The 17,005-nt window shown below is 43.3% G+C and overlaps 1 protein-coding gene across 2 annotated transcripts in view; it reads left to right on the forward strand.

The window, feature by feature from the left end:
• The first annotated feature begins 445 nt into the window (after positions 1 to 445).
• LOC138815267 (exportin-1) overlaps positions 446 to 17,005 on the forward strand; it is a 56,099-nt gene continuing 39,539 nt past the window's right edge. Inside the window, exons 1-4 of one of the 2 annotated variants that reach the window (XM_070004562.1) lie at positions 446 to 657; positions 1,136 to 1,242; positions 4,525 to 4,656; positions 16,712 to 16,813. In XM_070004562.1, coding sequence (XP_069860663.1) covers positions 4,531 to 4,656; positions 16,712 to 16,813 — 228 coding nt within the window. In that variant the 5' untranslated portion in view covers positions 446 to 657; positions 1,136 to 1,242; positions 4,525 to 4,530. Of the gene's footprint in view, positions 658 to 1,135; positions 1,243 to 2,215; positions 2,723 to 4,524; positions 4,657 to 16,711; positions 16,814 to 17,005 lie in introns of those variants that run through there. The other variant, XM_070004563.1, reaches the window with a different exon arrangement.

The raw sequence follows: 17,005 nt of genomic DNA on the forward strand, positions 1-17,005 counted from the left end.
CGCTCCACCCTCTCCGTCACCAAAGGCGTCCAGCCAATGAACGAGCCAGAAAGGCTGGGCCTGCGAGCCACACACTGGGAGGGGGGAGTCGCGGGAGGGGGAAAGGAAGTCGAAGGCGGGATACGTTTGATTGACAGATCATTCAAGCCAATCCTCCCCGCAGCTTCTCTTCGCTCCCTTCTCTCTGCTGGGCTCAGTTCTTCAACCCGCCTCCTCCTCTACCCCCACCCCGCTTCTTCACTCCTCTTCGTCCCGCCCCTCCTCCCCTCCCCCACTCTGCGGGCAAATCGCTGCTGGAAAGAGGCGGGGGCCGAAGCGGCGGGCTCGTGTGGAGCCTTGAGGTGGGATTGACGGGCATTCAGACCAATACAAGATGTGCTGATGGCGCGGCTGTGGCTAGAACCGACCAATGAGCGGGCGGGCTGGGGGCGGAGGCCCAGGTTCCAAACGCTCCGCGGCGCCATGGGCTGAAAACTCAACCGAGATGGAATCTCCCAGTCTGAACCGGTTTCAACCGGTTCCGAGTTTGAGGCACTAGGAGGAGGGGGAGAAGCGGCTGCAGCGGCCGCGGCAGGAGCAGCGGGAGCTACAGCATCAGCCAGAGCAACAGTAGCTACAGCCCCGGCGGCGTTGCCCGTTCCAGTCTTTGCTGCTGCAGTCCGTGCAACCACCCCGAGGGGGAGGGGGGAACCACCAGTCGCTGAGGAGCGGGAGAAGGGGGGAAAGTTTAGGCGAGCCCGGGTGGGGGGGCCCAGCGCCGTAGCCGCGTGAGAGTGGGAGCGGTGTTGTGGTTGGGGGAGTCGGACTGCAACTGGCAGCGGAGCGTTCCCGGGCCGTGTGGACTCTCCACCCCGACTCCCGCCGCTCCCGCCGCCGCCGCCTGTGGCCGGAGGGTCCTCCCGGCGCTGAGGCTTCGGGACTTGGCCCCGTTCCCCTCCCCCTTTCCTCAGTCCCCGGCCGGGCGGGAGCATTCCTCCCTCAGACCCGTTCCCCTGTTTTTTGGTGGGGCGAGTGCGTGTGTGTCAGTCTATGTGTGTGTTCGGGGGAGGCGTCCCTGGAATAGTAAATAGTGAGCTTTTTTTTTTCATTTTTGTTTGCCCTTCTCCGTTTTTTTAATTTCCTTTTTTTTTTTAAGGTGGGAAAACTGAAACCCACCTTGATTTCCTCCCCTCTTCCCCCTCCCCTCCTTCCCTCGCCCTAAGCCCCGACAAGGAAGGAAGAAGCAGTTGGTTCGATCTCTGGGTAAGTCGACTCTGTCTTCAGTGGCCGAGGGTCGGGCGGCGGCGGCGGCGGCGGCACGGGCGGGCGGGCGGGCGGGAGGAGGAGGCCGGCGTGGGGCGCGGCGGCCGCGGGAGGCGAGCCCGGGAGGCGGCGGCGGGCGCGCCAGGCCCACGGCGGAGGCTGCGATGAATGGAGCCGCTCCTGTCGCTGGGGGGGGGGGGGAGATGGAGGCGGCCGCGGGAGGGGAGCGCTTGCTGGGTCATTGGCGTGTGCGGGTGGCGGTGGAGGAAGGCGAGGTGTGTGGTGGGGAAGCCGAGCCCCGCGAAGGGGTGGAAGAAGGGCTTCCCCAGCCTAAAAGGCTGGGAAGAAGTTGGGGTGATTTCAGGAACATCTCTGTAAATTAATAGGAGTGGAAGTTTCCAGAAATATTTAGTGCAGCAGCATTGAAACGTCCGCCTGCATCACGTGGCCCTCGGTGGAGAGCTTGGGATGGGGGAGGGAGGGGCTCCCTAAGTCCCTGCTCCTCCGGCGTGGAAACTCGAAAGCTCTCCGGGTTTTTTGTTGTTGTGGTTTGTTTTGGGGGGGTTGTTTTTTTTTTGGGGGGGAGGGTTTTGTATTTGGGGTTTTTCGCAAAGTAGGACGAGAAGTAGGAGAAATAAGTTAAGCTTTTGAGAGATCTGCGCGTGGGGTTCAGTGTGGTAGTTTTCTTTCCTGGGGCTCGCGTGTATATACGTGAAGTTGGTCGAATCATTCACTCGGGGCAGCGTGTAGTGGGGGATGCCCAGAGTCTCCTTCATTCTAGAGTCTTCGTAGTTTGGGGCGGAGGGGAGGAAGTGGTGTAGTAGAGGAAGCCCAGGCCTCTTTTGATCGGGCTGAGGCCATGCTGCATGGAGATTGGGGCGGTGAACTTCGGGCGGCTGGTCTCCGAGCCTCCCGCGAGTAGGGGCGGGGTGAGTGCGTGCTCTGGGGAGCTATAGTTAGAAGTGCGGCAGCTCGCTTCGGGTGGGAAGCCTGGGGAGGGCGGGCCCTAGTGAGGTGTGTTTCTACTGAATGAAGCCGGCGGTTGCCCCACACACCTAAGTGGCTGTCTTTTGGCTTTGTAAAAGCAGTCTGTTTTTCACCTTAGCGTGAAGTTACCATGAAGTAGCGGTTAAGACTTTTTGGGGGTTAGATGCAAGCTGGCAGGGTGCAGCCGTGGTAGGGAGTGAAGGTATTTTGGTAATCACTTGTAGAGTCACACCATTGCTAAATAATCCTTAGGATATGCAATTCAGTGAGTAGACTTGAAGATTGAAGGCCCCCAAGTAGGAAAAAGGAAGCGCTATGGTTCTGCCTCTCTCGCTGTTAGGAATGTTTACTGCCTCTCTGGTTGTGTGTCTTATGCATGTGGGACACTGTTGTGGAAGGAATGTTTTGGAAGCTGTTCGATTTGGGGGACTAAATGTGCTTGGCATTGACCACAAAAGCCGCCATTTCTGTATTACGTACACTTCAAGAATAGGTAGGTCATTTCGAAGATAACCGCTAGTTCTCAGGATGGCAAACTACTGCATTTTAAATGTTTCTCTTCTAAAACTGATTTTTCACTTAAACCTAACATGGAGAACTCCTACGGACAATACTTGAAAGTCAAACTTTTTACAGGTCACTATTGATCTTTTGTTTTTTTTAGCTGTAAGTTATGACAAGGCAGGCGCAGGAAAGCTCATTTAATTTTTAACCACCCCCCCAAAAAAATCAAAACTTTTATATCCATCTTGATGCTTATTGGACATTGCTTTTTGCTTTAATTTTTAAGATTTTTTTTTTACTCTATTTAAAGTTTTATAGCCTTTGAAGGTAAGGGAAGAAGGTATACATATGCGTGTAGTTCTAGAATTTATCTTTCTGTATCGCTTTAGTTATGGTTTCTTTTGTATTGCAGGTACTAGTGCTATTAAAATGTTTAATTTTCCTTCAGCTTTTGAAGTTTCATTTTTTTTCTCAGTAATGGACAGAAAAGCTCTAGAGGAATAAAAATATTTGTATTGTCTCAATATTTTGACTTATTTTACATTATAGCTAACCTGAGTGACTCATCATTTGGTCTAATGATTTATTGTGATTAACATTTGTTTTGACATCTTTAAGTAAAAAACATTTGCATTTAAATTGCTGCAGTTATGAAGACGTTTTAAAATGCTGTGAAATAGCCAAAAAATAACTTTTTCCTGTAGGCTAGTTGGTCCAAACACAATGTAATCAACTTAACCATTCATTTCCTTATCCTGGATACTGTACACCAACGGTTTCATAGAAGCATTTCAAAGTGTCCAGAGTCCTCTTTAATCATATAAAACTGGGATACAGTTAGGGTGTTCTCAATTCTGTTGCATGTTGACAGCAACAAAAAAGGTCAAGAGTTATAGATTGAGCCAGTCAGATTTTTGGCATTGTCTTTGAAAAAATAGGAAAGATTTTTGTAATTCTAGGCAACTAAAAGTGTAGGTATATGCCTGAAGCATCTTAGGAGGATAAACAATGCACATGAAAACCAGTGTTTTACTACATTTAAGGCAAAGATTTCTTTTATTTGGAAGCTTAAACCTTGTGAGTAAATACCTGAACATTTAAAAATACCTTCGGCCTATTACCATCGAGTATTTTTTCTCTAGACTATACAGTTGAGGAATGTACATGCTGTGTACATGTAGATGTAAGTACTATTAATCTTTGAATGCAAATTTGAATGGGTTGAACTCTGTAGAGGTTAACAGAATTAGTATCAAGATTTATGAAACATTTGTTCTTCCTAATCACTGTTCTTTACACACATTTAAGGTTTAAAATCAATTGTACTGTTTTCAGCGTATCTTAAAAATATGTGAAGGGAACTGCTTATACTAAACCATTCAGAAGATTCTGCTTGTTGAGCCAAGGAGTATTCATTAGCCCATCCTTGAAAATTTTGTAATCCAGATTAGTAACTATCTGTTTTTAGGGCCCTAAAATCTTCTAGAGTAAGAAAGTGAAGTCACTTAAAAATAGGCTAGTAGACTTTTTAATGTTAGACTTGTGAACTTTTTCTGGTCTTTAAAAACATTAGGAAGAATGGACCTTAGAAACTAATGAAGTTAAGGGGTTGATAAGTTATGTAGCTTTTGTTACTTGTGTTTATTGTTTTGTAATAAGTTTAGTCTCTCATACATCCTTTAATTAAAATATATGTAAGAATGTGGTTGAAGCAAAATAACTTGAGAAGAAAGTTTTTGACTGTTCATTTCAAAACTATATTTATTGGCAACTTCATTTTTTTTCTTTCAGTAATCTATGCCAGCAATTATGACAATGTTAGCAGACCATGCAGCTCGTCAGCTGCTTGATTTCAGCCAAAAACTGGATATCAACCTTTTAGACAATGTTGTGAATTGCTTATACCATGGAGAAGGAGCCCAGGTAAGGTGGCTGACCAAAACTTTATAACATTATCAGAATGCTAAGAAAGTTGTTGAGTAAATTAACTACTTTTTTTCAGAAGGTATTTTATAGTTTACATTAATTTGGAATTGTAAAGTACAGTGAATGTTGGTTTGAGTGCTTGAACGCTATTCACTCTTCAGTTCGTTGATCGCTCCACTGCTTGAGCCACAGCACCACTTCCGGTTACTTCCCTGCTTGGGCTGGCTTTGAACCTCGATCCACAGATCTCAGCCTCCTGAGTTGCTAGGATTACAGGCGTGAGCCACCAGTGCCTGGCTTTATTCTGTTCTTAACTTCAGAACCCTCTATTCTCTTTCATAAGACAGTCAAAAGTACATTTTTTGTTAGATATTAAGGGTCATATGTACCTTAACATGCTTGCAGTTAATACCACTGTTCTAAGGCACTTAAACCCTTAAACTACAGAATTAAGATAGTTGTTTAAAAATCTACTATGAAGGAGCCGCTCTGTCCATCACCTTTATAATAACAATAAAAAACGTTTTTCAAATGAAAAAAAAATCTATGAATACTTCGGCATTATTTGAGTTCGGTGTACTTGTAAAAGTGGTACTATTAGTATAGAAAATGTAATACATATGCATATATATATATATAAATAAATGGGATAAATATGAACCATGTTTTGATCAGTTTAAGGTTTTGTGTTATTTATTTTTATACACCTAACTAAAAGGTAAGGGCTGGGGCTGTAGTTCAGGTTCATATCTGTACAAAAGAAAAATAGGTGAGGCAAAAATGTGTATAAAATCTTAAATGGTATGTGATATAAGGCAACACGTGTGGAATGAAACAGTTTTTGGTTTGTTTTTGTGGGGTTTTTGTTTTGCTTTGTTTTGGTGGTACTAGTGATTGAACCTAAGCCCTTGCACATGCTAGGAAAGTGCATTTTCACTGAGCTACATCCCCAGACTGCTAAAATAGTTGGGTGTTGGTGAGCACCAGTGGCTTAACACCTGTAATCCTAGCTGCTCAGGATGCTTAGGTTTGAGGATCATGCTTAGAAGCCTGTCCAGGCAGAAAAGTCCCTGTAAGAATCTTATCTCCAATTAACCTCTCACAAACTGGAAATGGCACTGTGGTTCAAGTGGTAGAATGCTAGCATTGAGCACAAAGAGGATGAGGGACAGCACCCAAGTCCTGAGTTCAAGCCCTACAACGGACAAAAAAAGGTGTGTAAAAATTTTTGAAATTGGATTCAAAATCTTTTTTTTTTCTTTTTAGTGCTAGTATTGCGTCTTGAATTCAGGATCTGGGAGCTGTTCTTTAAATTTTTGCTTAAGGCGGGTGCTGGTGCTAAACCATTTGAAGCTCCAGTTCTGGCTTTTTGATATTAATTGGAGATAAAGTCTCATGAACTTTGCTGCCCAGCCTGGCTTCAAATGGTGATCCTCGGAGTGCAACCTGAGTAACTAGGATCACAGGTGTGAGCCATTGGCACCCAACTTGAATTCATAATCTTTTTTTTTGTTGTTGTTGTTGTTGGTTGTGGTGCTTGAACTCTGGGCCTGGGCCCTGTCCCTGATCTCTTTTTTTGCTGAAGGCTAGCATTGTACCACTTTGAGCCACAGTACCACTTCTGAATTTCTACTGGCTGAATTTCTGGTGGTTAATTGGAGATATGAGACTCTTGGCCTTTCCTTCCCAGGCTGGCTTTGAACAATGACCTTCAGATCTCAGCCTCCTGAATATCAGCTAGGATTACAGCATTTGCCACCAGTGCCCAGCCCTCAAAAATCTTTTAATGTGATGAGACAAATAACTGATTTTTTTTTTTTTTTTTTTGCCAGTCTTGGGCTTGAACTTGGCCTGGGCGCTGCTGGGCAATGTTCCCTGAGCTTCTTTTGCTTAAGGCTAGCACTCTACCACTTGAGCCACAAGTGCCACTTCTGGCTTTTTCTGTTATATGGAACTGAGGAATTGAAGTCAGGACTTCATGCATGCTAGGCAAGCACTCTACCACTAAGCCACATTCCCAGCCTGATAGTATATGTTTTGTTGTCAAAACATTAGGTTCTTGGTTGGACGAAGTTCTTTAAGTAGAAAGGAAGTTTTTTAGTGTCTTCCCTTCCAGCGCAGCCCTCCCTCCCTCCTCTGCAGGGGCTCCCCCCCCCCATCCCAGTTGTGGGGCTTGAACTCTGGATTCAGCTCAAGGGGAATGCTCTGCCACTTGAGCCGTAGCACCACTTCTGATTTTCTGGTGGTTAATTGGAGGTAAGAGTCTCACAAACTTTCCTGCCTGGGGTGGCTTTGAACAGATTCTCAGATATCAGCCTCCTGAGTAGCTAGGTTATAGGCATGAGCCACCAGTGCCCACCTGATTGGTTTTTGTCTGTTTTTTTTTTTTTTTTTTTTTTGGGTCTGGTTGTGGAGCCTGAACTCTGGGCTTGGGCGCTGTCCCTCAAATCTTCAGCTCAAGGCTAGCACTCTACCACTTAAGCCACGGCGCCACTTCCAGCTTTTTTTTTTTTTTTTTTTGCTTATATGGTGTTGAGGAATCAAACCCAGGGCCTCATGCATGCAAGGCAAGCGCTCTACCACTGAGCCAACTTCCCAGCTCTGGTTTTTGTCTGTTACTGGGCTTGAACTCCAGGCCTCTGTGTATTCTGGAGCTCTTTTTTTTTTTTTTTGTCGGTCGTGGGCCTTGAACTCTGGGCCTGAGCGCTGTCCCTCAGCTCAAGGCTAGTGCTCTACCACTTGAGTTACAGCGCCACTTCCGGTTTTCAGGTGGTTTATTGGAGATAAGAATTTCACAGAGTTTCCTGCCCGGTCTGGCTTGGAACCGCGATCCTCAGATCTCAGTCTCCTGAGTAGCTAGGATTACAGGCAAGAACCACCTGAGCCCGTCTTTCCCTGAGCCCTTTTATTCAAAGGACTCTACCACTTTGAGCCACACCACTACTTCCCGTTTTCTGGAGGTTAATTGGAGATAAGAGTCTCAGTGTCTTTTCAAAGCCAGGGCTGGCTTTGAATCTTTATCCTTGATCTTAGCCTCCAGAGTAGCTAGGATTGTAGGCACGGTCGCCAGCACTGAGCTAGATAGGAAGTTTTAAATTGTCAGAAATTTGTTTTTGCTAGGTATTATTGTACTTCTTAGAATCTGTAAGATGAATATACTTTTTTAATGTAAATATTTAGTCAAGAATGATGTATAGGTATTAAGTATGTATAATATAAATATTTAGTCAAGAATGATGTGTAGGTACTAAGTATGTATGGTATTTTCATTCCCTTGTGAAATCCTACAGTACTGTTTTACTATGATAAAAGGAAAGATGGCCATGGACATTCTGAGGAGAAAAGGTTTATGCTGGGGCTGGGAAGGTGGCTCAGTGGTAGTGCTTGCCTTGCATGCATGAGGCCCTGGGTTCAATTCCTCAGCACCACATAAGCAGAAAAAGCCGGAAGTGGGGCTGACGCTCAAGTCTTAGAGTGTTAGCTTTGCGCTGAAGAGCTGAGGGACAGCGCCCAGGCCCAGAGTTCAGGCCCCATGACCAACAAAAAAAAAGAAAAGAAAACGTTCATGCTGTGTATAAGCATGTTAGGCCACTCGGGCTGCTTTCTACTTAAACGTGAGAGGTTGAAAAGCATGAAAGTTGGTTGCTTTCAACGAAACTTTTTTTTTTTTTTGCCAGTCCCGGGGCTCCCGAGGTTCTTTTGCTCTAGGCTATTACTCTACCACTTGAGCCACAGTGCCCCTTTCTGGCTTTTTCTGTTTATGCGGTACTGAGGAATCCAACCTAAGGCTTCATGCGTGGTAGGCAAGTACTGTACCACTAAGCTACACTACATTCAGGTATCAAGATCTGGGCTGGGAAGATGGCTCAGTGGTAGAGTGCTTGCCTTGCATGCATGAGGCCCTGGGTTCAATTCCTCAGCACCACATAAGCAGAAAAAGCCGGAATTGGTGTTGTGGCTCAAGTGGTAGAGTGCTAGCCTTGAACTGAAGAGCTGAGGGCGCTCGGGCCCAGACTTAAGACTCCAGACTCCACAACGGACCAAAAAAAAACCCAAAAAACAGACCTGAGCTCTTTCTGTTTGCTTGTTCACTGTAGTTCACTTCTTAAGCCACACCTATAATCTGGTATCTTGCTGTTTAATTGGAATTGGAGTCCTGAAGACTTTTCTGCCTGGGCTGGTTTCAAAGTGATTTTTCAAGTCTCAGCTCCTAGCAGTTAGGAAGAAGTCCATTTAGTTTGCTTATATTGATTCACCTGTTGAATCTATTTAATCTCTGTTCTTTTTAATCTAGTTGATAACTTTTAAAAGGTAAGATGAACAAGCCAATGTTGTAAACTTATAATAGAATTAGTGGTGATTTTTATCTGGGATATATTGTAATGCTGTATAAGTAATGTTTTGCAGTTTTAGAGAAAGGTAGTTTGTTGTCGTTGGTCGTGGACCATGAACTCTGGCCTGGGCGCTGTCCTTCAGCTCAAGGCTAAGACTACCACTTGAGCCATAGTGCCACTTCTGGCTTTTTCTGCTTATGTGGTGCTGAGGAATTAAACCCAGGGCCGCATGAAGGCAAGGCAAGCGCTTTACCACTGAGCTACCTTCTCAGCCCCCTCCCCCCCCCCACCGTTGGTTGGTTGTGAATTTTGAACTCTGGGCTTGGACCACTTCCGGTTTTCCGGAGGTTAATTGGAGATAAAAGTTTCACTGACTTTACTGCTCAGGCTGGCAATCCTCAAATCTCAGCCTCCTGAGTAGCTAGGATTATAAGCGTGAGCCACCAACACCTGGCTGTCTTTCCTTTTAATCTGTAGATTTATAAAAATTTTTCCTAGGTGGGGTAGTATAGTCGATCATTTAGACATATAACGATGTTAGGACTGGGCTGGGTGCTAGTGGCTCACACATGTAATCCTAGCTGCTCAGGTGGCTAAGATGTGAGGATCGTTGTATGAACCAAGCCTGGGGAAGAAAAGTTGTTGTGAGACTCTTACCTCCAATTAACTGTTCAAAAACTGAAAGTGAAGCTGTGGCTCAAAGTGGTAAAGCAGCATTAGCTTTGAGCATAAAGAGGCTCAGGGAGAGTGCCCAAGTCCTGAATTCAAACCCTGTAACTGACCAAAAAAAAAAAAATTAGGACTACCTTAAGTTTATTTTTAGGCAAGTGGGGAATGGAGAGATAGGGAAGAAGAGTTGGTGTTTTCTCCAGTAGTGAGGTCTGAAAAATGTCTTGAACTCTATTGCTTAGCAACTAAAATGCTTTCACTATTTAGTTAGAAGCACAGGCAGATGATATGTTTTTTTCTTACACTTGAATTTCTTTTTTTGTTTTTTTTTTCTGTTTAATTCTTTGCTGAGGCTTTAAGATACTAAAAGAATGTTATGTAAAGATATCAGAACAAAATAATAAAGATAATAGAATATATATGCTTAGAGGTAACTTCAGAAGTTAAAATAATATGAAAGAAAATGTGTATGTAGTGATTGGAATGCATTGTGGTAGTGTGGGAAGTGTTTTTGTAGAATGTTCATCACTTTAAAAGATTTAAAGCATACCTGTAATCCTAGCTACTCAGGAGGCTGAGATATGAGGATTTTGGTTCCAACCAGCCTGCACAGTAAAGCCTGAGACTCTGAGACTCTTTATTTCCAATTAATCACAGAAAAATCCAGAAGTAGCACTGTGGCTCAAGTGTGCAAAAGGAGCTCAAGGACAGAGCCCAGAATTCAAGCTCCAGGACTGGCCAAAAAAAAAAAAAATAATAATAATAAGCACTAGCAATGTTACTAGGTTTTACTAGATATGGATCTTATTATGTAAATCTACACATAAAATCATAGATCACTGGTTAGATTCAAATTACTTAGTGGATTTACTCAGATAGAGAGTTAAAATTCTGGTCCTAAAAAAACTTGGTATCACTTGTTTTTGCATTTTTATCATTTTCTTACATGAAACTCTATCTCTTTAATGAAATCAAATTTTAAAATGTGTATGGTTAAGCATGGTAGTACATAGGTGTGATCCCAACATTTAGTAAGCTGAGGCAGGAGGATTGCAAGTTTGATGCCACTCTGGGCTATATGTCAGATCTGTATAAATGAGTTAAGTGAGTAGTGAACAAGTAGTAAGTGGGTAAGAAAATGAGTGAATAGGGCTGGGAAGGTGGCTCAGTGGTAGAGCGCTTGCCTTGCATGCCTGAGGCCCTGGGTTCGATTGCTCAGCACCACATAAGCAAAAAGAAAAAAGCCGGAAGTGGCGCTGTGGCTCAAGTGGTAGAGCGCTAGCCTTGAGCTGAAGAGCTGAGGGACAGATCCTCGGCCCAGAGTTCAGGCCCCACGACCGGACCCCCCCCTCCCCCAAAAAAATGAGTAAATAGACATGTAAATTGTAATGCTTAACCTTTAGTCTCAGATCTTCATTGTGGGGCTGGGAATGTGGTTTAGTGATAGAGTACTTGCCTACCATGTATGAAATCCCAGGTTTGATTCCTCAGTACCACATAAATAGAAAAAGCTGGATGGGGCTCTGTGGCTCAAGAGGTAGAGTGCTAATATTAAGCAAAAGAAGCTCAGGGACAGTCCTCAGGCAGGACCTGAATCCAAGCCCCAGGACTGGGAAAAAAGATTTTTCCTCATTGTGGAATTTAGGTAACTTACTTCTCACATTCCATTATGGCTTTGTTGAGTTTCAGGAGATGGAACTACTATAAATTAAGTTAAAGTTTTAAACAACAGCATTATTTCTTCTTCTTGATGAATAAGATAATTTTAAATAAGATTGTGTCCAATAATTTGTTAATACGAAAGCCCAAATAAGCATATGCTTTTTTGATTTATTTTTTGTGCCAGCCCTGGGGCTTGAACTTACTGCCTGGGTACTGTCTCTGAGCTCTTTTGCTCATGGTAAGCACTCTACCATTTTGAGCCACAGCTCCATTTCTGGCTTTTTTGGTGCTTAAATGGTCACAAAATTTAATGTCTAAACTGGCTTTAAATTATAATCCTCAGATTTCAGCTTCCTGAGTAGGTAGGATTATAAGTATGAGGCACTGGGGCTTGGTCAATCCTTTTTTTTTTTTTTTTTTTTTTTTTGCCAGTCCTGAGGCTTGAACTCAGGGCCTAGGCACTGTCCCTGAGCTTCTTTTGCTCAAGTCTAGCGTTCTACCACTCGGGCCACAGATCCACTGAATTCTGGACCTTGTTAAGTTTTAAAAGTTTTTCAAACTTTTTGCTTATGTACATGTGTGTATGCTGGTACTGAGTCTTGAACTTAGGGTCTGGGCACTGTTTCTGAGCTCTTGCTCAAGGCTTGCCTTCTACCCATTGCCACAGCTCTTCTAGAGGCTGCTTAGGCTGGCTTTGAACCATGATATTCAGATCATAGTGAGGATTACAGCTGTGACCACTGGTGCCCTACATTTTGCTTTTAAGTTTTGATTAAATAGAACAAGGAAGAACCCAGCTAGAGCTGGGCGTCGGTAGCTCATGCCTGTAATCCTAGCTACTCAGGAGGCTGAGATCTGAGGATCGTGGTTCAAAGCCAGTGTGAGCAGAAAAGTCTGTGAGACTCTTATCTCCAATAAACTACCAGAAAACTGGAAGTGGTGCTGTGGCTCAGTGGTAGAGCGCTCGCCTTGAGCTGAAGAGCTGAGGGTGCTCAGGTCCGGAGGAACAACTCCCAGGCCCAGAGGTCAAGCCACACAATTAACTGGAGAAAAAAAAAAAAAAAGAATCCAGCTAGGCTACAAAATGGTAGAAGATTGACCTGTAAATTTTTTTTTTTTTTAATGGTGAGGTATTCCAGGGATCAAACCCAAGCAAGGCCTTGCGCATGCTGGGCAATGCTGTAGTGATTGAAATATAACACTCCCAGCTCAAGATGCACTTGTTGCAAAAAGGAAAAAAAGTGCCAGTAAAACTTCTTTGGTAAATATATATTTATATTAGCCAGAAAACTTGAGTTAAAGTGAAGAAGCCAGTTGTATAATGCCAATATGACTGGATCTTTTCTTTTTTTGGCCAGTCCTGGAGCTTGAACTCAGGACTTGGGCTCTGTCCCTGAGCCTCTCTATGCTTAAGGCTAGAGCTCTACCACTTTATCCATAGCTCCACTTCTAGCCTTTTCTCTATGCTTAAGGCTAGAGCTCTACCACTTTATCCATAGCTCCACTTCTAGCCTTTTCTGTCTTTTCTGTGTATATGGTATGGAGGAATTGAGCCCATGCATGCTGGGCAAGCACTCTACCACTGAGCCACATTTGTAGTCCATGACTGTATCTTAAAAACTTAGATGGAAAGGGAAAATTCTAGAAGAAATTCTAAATACTTTATTTGGTGATACTAAGCATTAGACGAAACTTTCATGCATGATAGGCAATTTTTCTGTCATTTAAGCCATAGCTCTGGATCTCTATATGCTAGTAATGTAGAATATTCAACTGTACTTTATGGAAGTCATGCATGTGGGATGAAAATATGGACAACAAAAAAATAAAATTCATGGGCTGGGAAGGTGGCTCAGTGGTAGAGCGCTTGCCTTGCATGCCTGAGGCCCTGGGTTCGATTCCTCAGCACCACATAAGAAAAAAGCTGGAAGTGGCGCTGTGGCTCAAGTGGTAGAGCGCTAGCCTTGAGCTGAAGAGCTGAGGGACAGTGCCCAGGCCCAGAGTTCAGGCCCCACGACCGGACCAAAAAAAATAAATAAATAAAATTCGTGGAAGTGGTTACTTTTTTTTTTGGTGGTGGTACTGGTTTTGAACTTCAGTCATTATTCGTCCTAGGATGGCATGCTTAGTACTTGAGCCATGTCCCTGGCCCTTTGAACTATTTTTCTAGTAGATTCTTGACATTTTTTTCTTCCAGACAATGCTTCTATTTTTTTTTTTTTTTTGGCAAGTCCTGGGCTTGAACTCGGCCTAGGCACTGTCCCTCAGCTCTTCAGCTCAAGGCTAGCGCTATACCACTTGAACTAATGCACCACTTCTGGCTTTTTCTGCTTATGTGCTGCTGAGGAATTAAACCCAGGGCCTCATGCATGCAAGGCAAGCACTCTACCACTGAGCCAACTTCCCAGCCCTATTTATGTTTTTGAAGTAGCTGAGATGGCAGGCCACTGCTCCCAGCCTTTTATTGATTGAGATGGGATTTTAAGAACTTTTTTCCCTCAATGAGCCATGATTCTCCCAATTCTATCTTCCTGAGTAGGATTACAACTGTGAGCTACTGTGTTCAGCGAAAATGATAACCTAAGAGATGAGATGTCATTAGGGAAAAGTACAATAAATCTCATGAATGTTTTAGTTTTTCTATGTTTTTGGAGGAAAAAAAGTGTGGTATGTATTTATAATTAGAGCACTTGGTAGCCATTCAATGCCACATAATGAGTTTGAGGCTAGATGGAACTAGATAGTAAGAACCTGTCTCAAAAATAAAAATCAGCAGGATGCTGATGGCTCAGGCTGGGTAATCCTAGGTACTCAGGAGGCTGAGATCTGAGGATCAGGGTTCAGAAGCCAGCCTGGGCAGTAAAGTCGAGACTCTAATCTACAATTAACTACCAGAAAACTGGAAATGGGATTGTGGCTCAAAGTAGTAGTGTCTAGCCTTGAGCAAAAGAGCTAGGGACAGTGCCCAGGCATCGAGTTCAAGCCCCATGACTGACATAAGAAATAAAATAAAAGTCAGCCAGGCGCTGACAGCTCACACCTGTAATCCTTTGCTGAGTCAGGAAAGTATGAAACTTATCTCAATTAACTAGCCAAAAATCCAGTGGATAGTAGAGCTGTGGCTTAAATTATAGAGCTGTGAGTAAAAGGCTAAAGGGATAGCTCCCAGACCCTGAGTTCAAGTCTCAGTACCATTGCAAAGTAAACAAACAAAAATAATGAGAATGAAAACTGATAGGAGTTGGATATGTAACTTTATGGTAGAGTGTGCTTTATAGCGTGTTCTAAACCCTGGGTTTAAATCATAACACACACTTGACAAGTACAACAAAATGTTAATACTTAATTGGAGGTGATGAGAGCATGGGTGTAATACTTGTAGGTCTTCGTTAATTGCTTATTTAGTACTTGTCCAGGAGCTGAAACTCAGAATATGTGCCTGTCCTTGAGTTTGTTTGTTTTTTCCTGCCCAAGGCTAGGGTTCTACCACTTGGGCCATAGCTTTGCAGCTTTTGGGTAGGAAGTCTCACAGACTTTCCTACCTGTTCAGGCTTCAAACTACAATCCTCAGAGCTCAGCCTCCTGAGCAACCTGGCTTACAGGTGTAAACCACCATTTCTCCCTGGCTTGTAGGTCTGATACAGAAATTTTTGTATGTGAAATAATATTTGGGATTTCATAGTGGAAATAGTGTGATAATAAGGTCTTTTTTAAAAACCACAAGAGACTTGATGTATATATTTAAAGTTAGGAGTAAGTGATGAGGATATGTTTACTTCAGAATAGATCTTTATTAGTATTTAGATTTTTTTTTAAATCCATTGTGGGTCTTGAACTTAGAACCTGGGAGCTGTCCCTGAGTCTGTGCTTAAGGTTAGTGTTCTACCACTTAAGTCACTTCCAGCTTTTTTGAGTGGTTAATTGGATATAAAAGTCTCAAGGGACTTTTCTGCCCGGGCTGGCTTCGAAGCATGATCCCCTCAGATCCTCAGATCTCAGCCTCCTAAGTAGCTAGGATTACAGGCTTGAGTCACTGGTGTCACTCTCAGTTGTTTGGTTTTTTATTATTTTTTTTATTTTTTATTTTTCCTGACAAAATCTTTTATTGGTGACATTAGAACATGTTACTTAAAATATTATTGTTTGGTTTTTTAATATCTGTGCTTGACTTCATACCGCTCACTTTTTTGTGTTGATGTTGTTGGTTGTGGGGCTTGAACTCTGGGCCTGAGTGCTGTCCCTCAGCCCTTCAGCTCAAGGCTAGTGCTCTACCACTTGAGGCATAGCACCACTTCTGGTTTTCTGGTGGTTAATTGGAGATAAGAGTCTCACAGACTTTCCTGCCTGGGCTTGCTTTGAACAGCCATCCTCAGATCTCAGCCTTCTGAGTAGCTAGGAGTGAGCCGCCAGCACCCAGCCTGTACCACTCACTTTTGAAGACAGCTATATAATAACTTGATTTGCCTTGAACTTGATATATCCTGGTACAAGAACACAGGCATGAAGCATCAGACCTTTATGTATTTCTTTTTTTTATTTTTATTTTTATTTTTGGTCTGGTCGTGGGGCCTGAACTCTGGGTCTGGGCACTGTCCCTCAGCTCTTCAGCTCAAGGCTAGAGCTCTACCACTTGAGCCACAGCGCCACTTCCGGCTTTTTTCTTTTTGCTTATGTGGTGCTGAGGAATCGAACCCAGGGCCTCAGGCATGCAAGGCAAGCGCTCTACCACTGAGCCACCTTCCCAGCCCTGTATTTCATTTTTGAGATAGATTATTACTTTGTATGGCCCAGCCTTAAACTTGAGATCTCTATAGCGGTATTTTCAGAGTATCTGGAATTAAAGGTGTGCACCACAAACATATAACCTTGATTTAAAGTGAGGCTTTAATTATAGCTTCATTTTAAATTAACGTAATGATACTTTGTACTTTTTTGTGCCTATCCTGGGGCCTGGACATTATATCTGGACTTGACTTCATACCACTCACTTTTTTTTGTTGTTGTTGGTTGTGGGGCTTGAACTCTGGGCTTGGGTGCTGTCCCTGCACTCTTCAGCTCACGGCGAGTGCTCTACCACTTGAGCCACAGCTTCAAGTCTGTCCTTTTGGTGGCTATTTGGAGGGAGATAATAGTCTCATGGACTTTACTGCCTTTGCTGTAATCCTCAATCCTTAGATCTCAGCCTCTTGAGTAGCTAGAATTAAAGGTGTGAGCCACTGGTGCCAGCTGCTTTGTAATTTTTAATAGGTAATTTCTTGTAAATGTCACTTCTCAAATGTTCTTGAAAGTTGTTAGAATCTTTGTTACAGGATTTGTGCTTTAAGTGCATTACATTTCAGTGAATTTAAAATAATATGTTAGTTGAAAATTCTTTTTGTATATTTTAGCAAAGAATGGCTCAAGAAGTACTGACACATTTAAAGGAACATCCAGATGCGTGGACAAGAGTTGACACAATTTTGGAATTCTCACAGAATATGAACACAAAAGTAAGCAAGTGGTGGTTTTAAAATCTGTTATTTCTTTTCTTCCAGTCTTAAACTTTGAGGAAGGTATCTCACTTTTAGTATTAGCATCTGTTATAAAATCATTTTATACTGTTTACTTATTTCAAAATTTAGTCTTAAACATAGTTAATTCTTGCACATAGTCCCGAGTATGCAAGGTGGCATTTTTTTTGG

This window comes from Dipodomys merriami, unplaced genomic scaffold (genome assembly GCF_024711535.1).
Source record: "Dipodomys merriami isolate MVZ:Mamm:240054 unplaced genomic scaffold, mDipMer1.0.p SCAF_63, whole genome shotgun sequence".
NCBI lineage: Eukaryota > Metazoa > Chordata > Mammalia > Rodentia > Heteromyidae > Dipodomys > Dipodomys merriami.